This window comes from Gambusia affinis, linkage group LG14 (assembly GCF_019740435.1).
Source record: "Gambusia affinis linkage group LG14, SWU_Gaff_1.0, whole genome shotgun sequence".
In the NCBI taxonomy this organism is placed as follows: Eukaryota; Metazoa; Chordata; class Actinopteri; order Cyprinodontiformes; family Poeciliidae; genus Gambusia; species Gambusia affinis.
Window position 1 is genome coordinate 26407490 of NC_057881.1, and position 11432 is coordinate 26418921.

The following is an 11432-nucleotide window of genomic DNA, read 5'->3' on the forward strand; positions in this document are numbered from 1 at the left end:
GCTTCCATCTGTTTTTTGTTTTTTTTCTTTTTCAGCTCAATTCAGTGTAAAACGTCTAGTTAAGTAGTCTTAAAAGATTTCTACGGAAACCCAGAAGATTCTATCAAGTTATTGACTTGCAGCATTGGGTGAGCACATAGCAACAATTGCTTGCATTCTGTCATTGATTTTGCAGCAATTCCTCATACCGAGCATGTATGATGCAACAGTGGAGAGGAAAAACTTCCCCTTTAACAGAAAGAAACCTCTAGCAGAAGCAGAACCAGGCTCAGTACAAGAATCCATCTGCTATGACCGACGGGTTTGAGAAGACAGAGCAAATGCACAAGAAGAGACAAATGAAGTGATGCAGGATTACTTTGATGTTCATGAAAGTGAAAAGTTAACAGCAGGAGAGGGAGAACGATCAGATGATGGCAGCATTATCTCAGCCGTTGATATCCTCCAGGACGATATCACAGCCAAATGAAGTGCCAGACCAAGTGTAGCTTCTGTGGAGAGGAAGATAACTGAAAGAAAACAAAAAGTTAACAGGTGAAATAACAGCAAACAATGCAAACTGGAGAAGAGTAGAAGAAGAGAGTGAGAAAAAGTTTGGTTTAATCTATTAGAATTTGTTCTGTAATAGATTAAACCTATGGAAGCATAACCACATAGGATTACCTGAGCCAGTCTAACTACAAGCTTTATCAAAAAGGAACGTTTTAAGTCTGGTTATTGAAAGAAAATCTCCAGTGGAATACTGAGTGATGGAGAAACGGTACAAAGAACAGTACTTTTACAAAGAACTGTAAAAGTACAAATAAGCAGACAAAAATGTGATCTAGTGAAAGCAAAGGTACCACATCAACATTTTACTTGAGTAAAAGAAAGTAGGAACTTGCTTTTAAAAATACTGTTGAATGTATGCCATGGTCTAGAAATATGAATACGTGTGCCTGTATGTATATTTTTTAATAAATCAATAGTATGCAAATTTAATGAACAATGCTGCAAATAATTCGTTTTTATTGTGTTTACCTTCTGTGACACAGTTCACACTACTTGTGATTCTGTGCATCAGAATTTCAGGGATGACCTGCAATGTCGCTAAGCAAAATAAGAAAGAGTAATGATTATAGCTCTGGAAGTTTTTATTTACAAAACCAATATGTTACTTTAACTGCAGTGAGCACATTCAGGTAAATGTGGTCTGCCTGAGAAAGGGACGTTAGACACAACTAACCACAGAATAGGCATTGATCATTTCCACCAATATTTCAACTCCACTTTGTCACCAACTCCACAGATGGTCACACCCAATTGTAGAATGAAAAAAAGTTTGAAAAACATTTAAAGTTTCTGACACCATTTTTAAAACTGAGAGTTGTTTTTTCAAGCAGTTAACTCAAATAAGTCATTGATAACTTTCCAATTATTGAACACATAAAAAAGTCACAACTTGACATGAATGTGACATGTAGCGCAACACATTATATAAATGGAGTGAAGTAGAAATTGCAGCTATTTAATGTAAAATGTAGTGAAGTAAAAGGTGAAAGTACCCACAATTAAATCCACTGAAGTAAAGTAAAGATACATGAAAATTGTACGTAGGTATATTAACAGAGTACTTGTACTTTACTACATCCCACTACTGGGAATACACCATACTATGAGTAAGATTAAATATTACGTTCATCAACTTAATGATTTCACTTCATATCAGTTACAGCAAAAAACGTTTTACAGTTTAGCTGTTACATTTTACAGTAACATAGATTTTAAAAACCCAGGCAAACAAAACCCCACAGTTACCTTTTCAAATTACGAAAGTTTTTTTTCTTCTTCTCCCTCTTCACCTGGTCCCTTGCTGTGACATCAACATTAAATTGGAAGTTACAGATATAGGAAGTGGGGCACCCTGGAAGACAGGTGAGTAAGTTCACAACGAAGTAAAATGCACAAATTCCCACTTCTAAACAATAAATTGTTGACCTAGCAAAACTTGTCAGAGTTGATTCACACCATACAGTAATGTTGAGTAATGTGTAAAAGTGTAAAACGTAAACAAACCTGGACTGCAAAATGTTTGCAGTCTAAAGAATAAAGATGAGGTATGGCTATAGCATGAGCACAGAAACTGACTGAAAGACATCAAAGTTGGTCATTGTTAAGAAGCTACTGAACTGCTGAACCAGAACTCTTCAGTAGTTTGCTGATGAATGGAAGGTTGGTAATTGGTTTGTTTGATGGCACACTATAAGCTGTAACAACCTAAAGTGTTAAAAGGTTGTTACACTGGGACTGATCAAATAAGTATCAACACAGTGTGGAGAAGGTCAAAGTCATCACATAAAGAAGAAGATATGGAAAGTGTGCATGTGGGAAAAAAATATGCTTAATAAGACCTATGTGGGGGGAATTTCACATACTCACTGTATCTGCTGCCTAGAGTCCTACAAAAGAGGCTGTCTAAAGATCAACAGCGATTACAATATTTGATGTAATCTCATGATCCAGTGGTCTGAAATAAAATCCTTCACTCTTCTACTGAAGTCTTGGTTCCAGAGCCTTCTATCTGTACATCAGCATGTTGAACACATTCAGTAATCCTATACCACATTGGTCTGTAGTTTTCCAATAGCAACTTCTGCACATTATTCTCTTTCAGCCACTGTTTCTAAATTATGGCACAAGACATTGATAAGATGGATGAGTTCACTCTTTGAATCAGTGACCGGCAAAACTTCTTTCAGAAAAGTATTATGTAAGCAAATATTTATTTAGCCCTTCAACTCATACATTAATGAGAAGAGTTTGAAATAAACATTGCAAGTGGCCAACAGCTTGGTGCGTGGGAGCTCAGAGCAGAAAGCAGGTTGAAACAGAAAGGTATGTCTTTATTTCTTACTCTCTTCAACATGGAGCCTTTAAAATCACAAAATAAAATCTGAATATTTTTCTATAAAAACCCTGGTGTTTTGAGCGTTAAGCCTAAGATGTGATACTCCCAAGATATTCTACCTACCTGTAGGTTCTCAGACAAAACCTTTCTTTTAAACAAAAGTTTAAACTTAAGTTTCAATTTAAATAACACATCATTTGTATTGAGAGCCACTACAATGAATTAATGTTTATATGAAATTTTATTAAGTGGAGCTATTTAGAGCCTTAAATTTTTGTAAAAGTGTAGCAGAGATTAGGTCACTGGCACTGAATCAAACTCATAGGTAACATTTTAATTGCAGCTGAGTATATGGGTCTCAACAGTTTGCCTCCTGAGAAAAAAAGCATGTTTGATGTGCATTGCAACTAGTGATTTTTGGTCCTGCAGTTTGAAGACATTCTAAACTTTTTAAACCACATTTTACGTTACATTTTGCTGTAACTTTGCCGACCCCCCAAAATTGTTCTTAAGAAATTCCCCTGTTTATGGTCCCTCCCAATAATGAGATGGAGTTTACTTCCTTGGATTAGTTCAGGAAACATAATTGCAATTCCAATTCGCTTGCGCATTTCCACCGCCTGAACAGTAGAGGCGCTGCAGCCTACCCTGGTAACTTCCTTTATTAAGGAACACGTCATGTACTGAGCTCTCAGTCTGTGCCACGCACGCTACTTCGCTTCTGCTGGAAGGAAAACACTCACGGTAACAGTCTATCTTTAAGTTGTTTTGTAGATTGGGAACTAAAATGTTTATTAAACTAAATCTGTATTTGGCAATATAATTAGTTTATTTAAAGAATGGGGGTTTAATGCTTGTGGTTGTTACCACACTGGTTGGTACACGTAAGCGTTTCACTTTGATGTTTAAGACGTCTAACATAAGATATAGATTCTGCTGTTTTGTCTGAAAATATAGCAGCATCCATTTTTTTTATCAAATATTCCAGCTGCTCGTTTTCCATTTTTTCCTTGAGCAAACTGTTTAACAGTCATTCTAGTCTGTTGTTTTTAAGCTACCCTGATGTTTCAATAGAAACTGTATTGACTGTAACTTGCTCCAGGATGACCATGATGCTGCGTGTGTGTGTGCTGCTGGTGGTTCTCGCGCTGACTGCCGGAGAGGAGGGTGCACGACTTTTGGCATCCAAGTCCCTGCTAAACCGCTACGCTGTGGAGGGCCGAGACCTCACCCTGCAGTACAACATCTACAATGTGGGCTCCAGGTCAGTGCCTGGTTATTGCTAGACATAAAACCGCTCTGCGGTGAAGCCCCCAGCTTTGACTCTTCTCTCTTTATTAAGGTTAATTAAAATACCCAAGTAGGCCTCCAAAACAATCAGCTAGTCCTAGAACAAACCAGGGCTGAACAATGATTGAAGAACCACTGCTTGAAGAAAGTATCCTCTAAAAACTGTCCGTATGTTTGGGAGTTGATTTTGAGTCCATGTTCAGCATAAAAAGGTCCAACTAGCTCATCTTTGATAATACAGGCCCATAGCAGTACCCTGCCTCCACCTTGCAGTAGGTAGTCTGACCTACTAGACTACCTACTGTAAGGTAGGTAGTCTACCTTTTAGGCATTTTAAACAATGCCTAAATGGGCATTGTTTAAAAGCCCATTTAGGGACAAGTGCTGCGAATGTGAATTAGCTGTTTTAAGGACTATGGGACTGCTGTTCTGTTCAGTTTGTCTGTGTCTGTGTGTCTGTCCCTATCAAATAAACTTAAGTTAATAAATATCTTTGCAATTTCGATAGTGCTGCTTCGCTCTGAAAGTCTTTTTACAATTTTGGACTTTTCAGAGTCACTTAAATTTCTTTTTTGGGTAAGAAGCTGCCTAATAATTATTCACACATAGGCCCTCATTAAACAAATACACATCATCTGATATATTTATATTCAATAACTATTCAAGTTTATGCAGCTTGGAGTTGGAAAATACGAATGAAAATGATGATATGGTCAAAACTAAAACTTTCCTAATAATTGTGCTCAGTCTATATGAAGAAACCAGAAATGTTTTGATGTAGACGTGTCAGCAGAAACTATTGGTGAGAAACAAAGCTTTTCTAATGTAAAGCTTTCAGTAAATGGTTTTTAGACAACTTTAATATTTTAATATTAAATGTGCAAGAATTATTATTGATTTCTTATGTTTGAGTCGATATAAAATCAACACAAATGTGCATGTAGATTACCATTTATATGATGATTCCTAACGTTGATTCAATATAAAATAAAATAAAATGTGCATGTAGATCCAAATTTAGTATAATGGTTGAATCAAGAGTGATTCAACCAGTTATGGTTAAAAACCCAACATTGATTCAACATGCAAGTCACTGGACACTTTATGTATAATTTAAATGTCAGGTATGACGGCCTGCTTTACCACATTGCAGCGTTGATTCATTCATATTTTGCTATCTGGGAAAAGTCTAAAGTAAATAATCAGACAGGTAAGACAAACATGATGGTAAAGAAATAGCTTAGACAAATAAAATAACTGGACTGTGGAACTCTGGAAACCCAGAAGTAGGGGACAAAGAAGCACAGACATGCAGCCAAGGAACCAAGGACCGGAGACGAACTCGGGTCAGCCGTGTATTTTATTACGGAGAGTTACTCATTAAAACTTGTTTTTATTTAGAGCCTTACATATTTTGCAGGGTGTTAAAGCAGAGACACTGACCACAGGAACCTATGAACAAACCAAACTCGTATCTAAACATTAAAATTTTAGTTTAACTTCTACGGGGCTCAACAGTTTGTTTAATGAGGAAAATAACACACGTTTGTGTTTTATCACTTACTGGTCATTATTGGTCCTGCAGAGTGAACACTTTTATAAATCTTTCATATAAGAGATATGGAACTAACAAGGGATGTTATTGTAATCATATTACTATTGTGACTGTTAAATACATCTTAGCCATGACATTTCAAGGTCCTTATCAGCTCTGATAAGGTGCTAACTTCACATTTAACATGAAGTTAGCATGTAGCAGTAAAGGTTCACAGATTTCACTGAACCTTTACTGCCCCCAACCCCTAAAGATGCTCTTAAGAAATCTCCTGGTTTATTGTCCCCCAATAATGAAATGGGATTTCCTCCTTTGTGTGTCCTTCGTTCTGTCTCCTTAGTGCTGCCCTGGAGGTGGAACTTTCTGATGATTCTTTTCCTCCTGAAGACTTTGGAATTGTGTCGGGAATGTTGAATGTTAAATGGGACAGGATTGCACCGTATCCTTGAACTGAAATGCTGTTTGTTGCTGCAGTTTTCAAATTGTACAGATATTTATATTTAATCATAATCCTGTGATTTTATGCGTTTTAGAAACACTGGGACTTGTGGAATAGCAGTTTGATATTGTTTTTGGTGGTAATAATCTGATGTAATCACCCACATAAAACTTAGATGTTTGAAAAAGATGTTGAAATGCTTTGCTTGGTTTTACGGCATATGGAATGTGCTTTTACACCAGTGACATTTTGATGTGAGTTTAATGATTATGATTATCACCAGGTGTAACAGATACATTCAAGAAAAGGAAGCATGTCTTCCTTCAGAATACGTTTGTAACCGAGTGGTTTTCTGCCATTGATTCTTCACCATGAGTAAACTACAGAAGACAGCATTACCATGCAGAAAAAATGTTTGCTTTTTTTTTTTTATCTGTCCTTACAGGCGTCAGAGAGGTTTGTGGTGTAAATCACATGAATGTTCTCTTCATTATGTCAGTTTTCAATTTAACTACAGAAATCAGAGCTAGCAACGTGTCTCATACGGTGGTGTTACGCCCCCTAAAGGCAGGGTACTTTAACTTCACCTCAGCTTCTGTCAGCTACGTAGCCCAGGAAGGAGGACAAGTTGTGGTAAGATCAGATCTCTTTGTGGTGTTGTATGGTTAAAAAAGCTAATTTGAATATGAGTTTTATTTAGTTGGTTGTTTATTTTTGAAGGTGGGTTACACCAGTGCCCCTGGCCAGGGGGGCATCTTGGCCCAGAGGGAGTTTGACCGGCGTTTCTCTCCTCACTATGTAAGCTGAACTGGAATTCTTTCCTTGTTAGAAAATATACTAGTCATTTTACTTCTTTGCAATTTTATGCAACATATTTTGTTTGTATTTAACATGTTTGATTTGTGCTTCTGTTAGCTGGACTGGGCTGCCTTTGGTGTGATGACTCTGCCTTCTATTGGAATCCCTCTGCTTCTCTGGTACTCCAGTAAGAGGAAATATGACTCGCCAAAAGCCAAGAAGAACTGAGGACCAGTTCCTGGTTTTGAGGGATAGAGTGTCGGGACCCGGCCCATACCTAAACGAAAAGTGGAAATGGACAGTACCAAGGAAAATAACAGCAGAACATCAGAATAAGAAGCCTAGGAAGTAAAGGGGGGAGTGGAAATGAACAAATTTCCAAAAAACAGCACATCTGTGGTTGCTACTTTTCCAGCTATGTAAAATCGTGTATTGTCAATTTTTGTAATCTGAATTTAATGTAAAAATTCCAGAATGTTCAGTTACAGATATTTGTTTTTTCTTCTAATGGCGCCTGCTTGTTTCTGTTCATCAGCTTCAAAATAAGATTCAGTTCCAATCTGAAAATAAGATTCAGTTTGACCTTCATAATGTTCAGATGGCTGAGTTGTTGGCTTGCTTTGTCCAGGCTTACAGCAGTATAAAAAGTTCTTTATTGAGCAAAGGTTTTTTTATTTGGAATATTTTTAACCAGTATGGTGAGTTTGGTTTACTACACTGTCCACTATTGAGAGGATCTTCAAAAATGTCCCCAGGACAAGATGAGGTTTTCAGTTTTATCAGCATTCTGCTGTTATCTTCATTATGAACAATTCTAGGTAAATACAATCTGATGTGAAATTTCTTTTTCTAGTTTTGGAAAAGAAGTAAAACTGAATTGTCAACATTAAGATCTTCATGACGTTCCCACCATGCAAGGGAGGAAATGCTTTTGAACTATGAATACAGAAATACATTGACATGTTTATAGCATTCACAATTTTCACTTCTGCTGGTTATTCTCATAGTTTCATGATTTGGATCAAAATGAACTGAAGGGTTGTAAATAAACAAGCATGTAAAATAGTAGTTCTTGCAGTACAGGAACATAAAACATGAACATTGAACCAAAACTACAACTGTAAGTGTATGTGCAGGTTTTATGACATGAGTGAATTTGCCCTCCCTAAACACACACACACACACCTTCTTCAAATCTAACAATTCCTGTCAAACGTTTGCAGTCATCTTTTCAAATATATTAAAGTTTTCAGAGGTCATCAATATCTTCAGAGCAAAAGCAGCACAAGCAAAACTTTTGCTGCAGAAACATAGCTGAGGTGATTAACAACAAATTGTGTGTGGCTGGTTGAGCTTTCATGACCTCTGGAAACATTAATGTCTTTAAACCGATAGAACGAACAAGTTTATCCTCCACAAATGTTTGACTACAATTTTGTTAGATTAGAAGGAGGTGGAGAAACCAGCTGCACTGAGGGGTTTGTGTGGCAGTGATTGGGATGGACAGGTGGTAAATCACTCTTCACAACACGAGTTCAGACTCGCCAAGCAGAAGCTGCAGGTCCAGACACAGAAAGAAAGAGCCTAGATAATGTGTTCTAGTCTCTGTGCACTGTAGAATTGCAGTCTGTAAAATACCAGCAGCATTATTGGGCAGCTTTGGAGTGTACTGAAGCCTAATGAGGCTAAAGAACACAGGGCAATTCAGACTGGCAAAACACGTCTTGTTGTTTTGTTGTTCTTTTGTTGTTGCAGATTTTGTGAGGTTTTTAATGCTCCAACGCTTTAATGATCTCCGGGTAAGGGCCAGAGCATTGCACTGGGTTGGAGTGAATGAGCAGAAGATTGAATGTAGTTTTCTTTTTTAAGTTGCATTTATCTAGGAAAAAAAATTATTCACCTAAAACGCAACTGAATTCAGCTGCAGTTGTAAGTTTTGACTCTTGGAGGAGCCATTTCTTCTTTTTTTATTTTGCTCTTTCAGAAGATTGTTCTTTACAAATAATTTAGCACGATATTTGCATAAATACAGATAAGACTCACTTTGCGTTTGTTGCTATTTTTATCCCATTTCTATAAACTACTTACTGCTCACATCTTGTGTTCAGAAACACAAGATGTGAAGCAGTGTGGTGCGGTGTAACCCTCAGTGGTCGGGCCGGCTCCTGCTGCTGCTTGCTTCATTAATCCTTGATCAGGAGGAGGGATTGCTGCAAAGTCAATATACTGAGTCAATATGTTTGTTTATTAATATCCCCATTAGCATGAGCAGCATGCTGCAACAACTATTCTTCCCAGGGTCAGTTGAATTATAGATTACATTTTCCAAAAATCATAATACAAATGAAGCATTAAAATAACACATTCTATTTTCAATCAGTTTTAAAGAGAGACAGACTTTAAGATGAGATGTTTTAGATTCCTTTTACATTAAAAAATTCCTTCATTTAAAGTGTACTCTACATGTATGATACTTGTACATAAAGCATATGTGTGTTCAATAACATCTACTTTCATATGCAAACATGCATAAACATCTTTTAAAATAAATTATTTTAATAGTAGATTTTCTGCTGTATGTCCATCCATCCATCTTCTGCTTATCTGGAGTCAGGTCGCAGCATAAGTAAGGAGGCTCAGACTTCCCTCTTTCCAGCTGCTGTACTGCTTAACCCTCCTGAGATGCTGGATGGCAAACCATGCTGGAATTGAACCCACAACTACTTGATTACAGTATGACTGCTCCCCCCACCCATGCTGATGTGGGAGCATGACTGTCGAGGGATTTTATTGAAAAATGTAAACTGTCTAACATGTTGGGGCCTGAGCGACGCCTCCAGGCTCACCTAGTCCTCCTGCCTTTACAGGACACACACATTCATGTCTGCACATGCTGAATGCAAACAGTATACTGCTGTTTGCATTCAGCAAACACTGCTGTATGCTGAAAATCTTGCAGTAGGAGAATATAATTTGAATGTTTTATTCTTAATGTTCTTGACAATCAGAAAGTTGTGCATTTGATTTCAGCTTCCTCTGCTGCCGCATACTGCTGTGGTGTTAGGCAAGGCATTAATCACAAGTTGCCTACTGATTCCTGTATGAACTTGTGTGATTGGGTGAATGTTGCTTAATGTGCTTCGAGTAGTCAGTAGGACTAGAAATGAGTGATTTAGCAGGATTTACAATATTTGAAGATGTTAGTTGCCCTCTTTTGTAAGTTGTTTACTTTAGGCATTTAAAAGCTGCAGCACAGCAGCTCTCCAAAACTGGGCTGGATGCATGGCCTTTTGCAGACTTCATATTTGCATACTTCCTGACTGATTACGTTATATAAATAAACTATATGTATATATCTATATAATCTATATCTATATAAATAAACAGAGAAACAAATCTACATTTAATAATTAAATTTATATTAATAAAAAAATCTGTATTTTCCCAAAATAAAGTCACTACACTTACAACTTGCAAGTAAAGGGTCTGAGACATGCATATATTTTATTTCTTCTTGACATTGATGTCATTTCAGAATAATTATTTGTTAAAGCAGAGTCCCATTCCAAAGGCTCATAAAAATCTATCACTTATTGTTAATACCCATAATGTCTCATTTATGGTTATAAATGAAACATTATTTATAATGTCTTATTATAAAGCGTTCAAGATGCTACCTTATCCTTTTTGCTGACAGTGACAGATATTTAATCTCAACAGCAGTTTCGAAATAAAAGACTCAACACATTAATTTCTCGTCTTCCATAAACTCACTGATACTGCTGACATGTTTCAGCAGCTTTGGCATCATAAACCATAGACCTTCTTGTTATGGGCAGGGTTATGTCTTGTCATACTGCTTCGACTAATAATTAATCAGCAGCTGGTGCTTCACTCTATAACTGGATCAACATTCTAGACAAATACATTTAAAATAATGTCTGAAAAAGTTTAAGTTGTGTAGAGGGAGGTAAATAATAAAGCAACTACAGTAGTAGGAAGGAATTAGATGGAGTTCTTCATAATCCATATTTTCTGGTTATTGGTCACCAAAACCATGCAGTAGCTCTTCGAGATGTTCATGGAGATCATGAGATGCTCAGGCAGCCGAGGTGAGTCATCTCTGGGTCTGTGACAGTTCCAGTACCAGATGGCCTGTGTTGGCAGCTTGGTTGGCCATCATCGGTGTCTGTTGGATGCCTCCTCCTCCCATGTGTTTCTTTAGTACTTATCAGTCTATGCAAGTAACCACATACAAATTGAGTTCCCTATCAATTTTACCTGTTTGTTTCTACTCATTAAAGACAAAATTTAGACAGTAATCAGATTCTCTTACAAGTTGGTGGCCAGTGTTATGATTAAGCTTTCTACTCTCTGTGTTTTTGACAGACTGCAGTATTTCTGTGAAAATATTTCTCTGTTGCATTCATCTGCTGCTCTGGCAGCTCAACCATTTCTTTCTC

At 37.1% G+C, this 11432-nt stretch overlaps 1 protein-coding gene across 1 annotated transcript; it reads left to right on the forward strand.

The window, feature by feature from the left end:
• Positions 1–3520: 3520 nt before the first annotated feature.
• ssr2 (signal sequence receptor, beta) lies at positions 3521–7954 on the forward strand. The gene is made up of 6 exons (XM_044139134.1): positions 3521–3631; positions 3990–4151; positions 6073–6171; positions 6696–6804; positions 6892–6969; positions 7087–7954. The coding sequence occupies exons 2-6, from the start codon at positions 3991–3993 to the stop codon at positions 7195–7197; spliced, it is 558 nt and encodes a 185-aa protein (XP_043995069.1). The 5' UTR covers positions 3521–3631; position 3990; the 3' UTR covers positions 7198–7954.
• The last annotated feature ends 3478 nt before the right edge of the window (positions 7955–11432 follow it).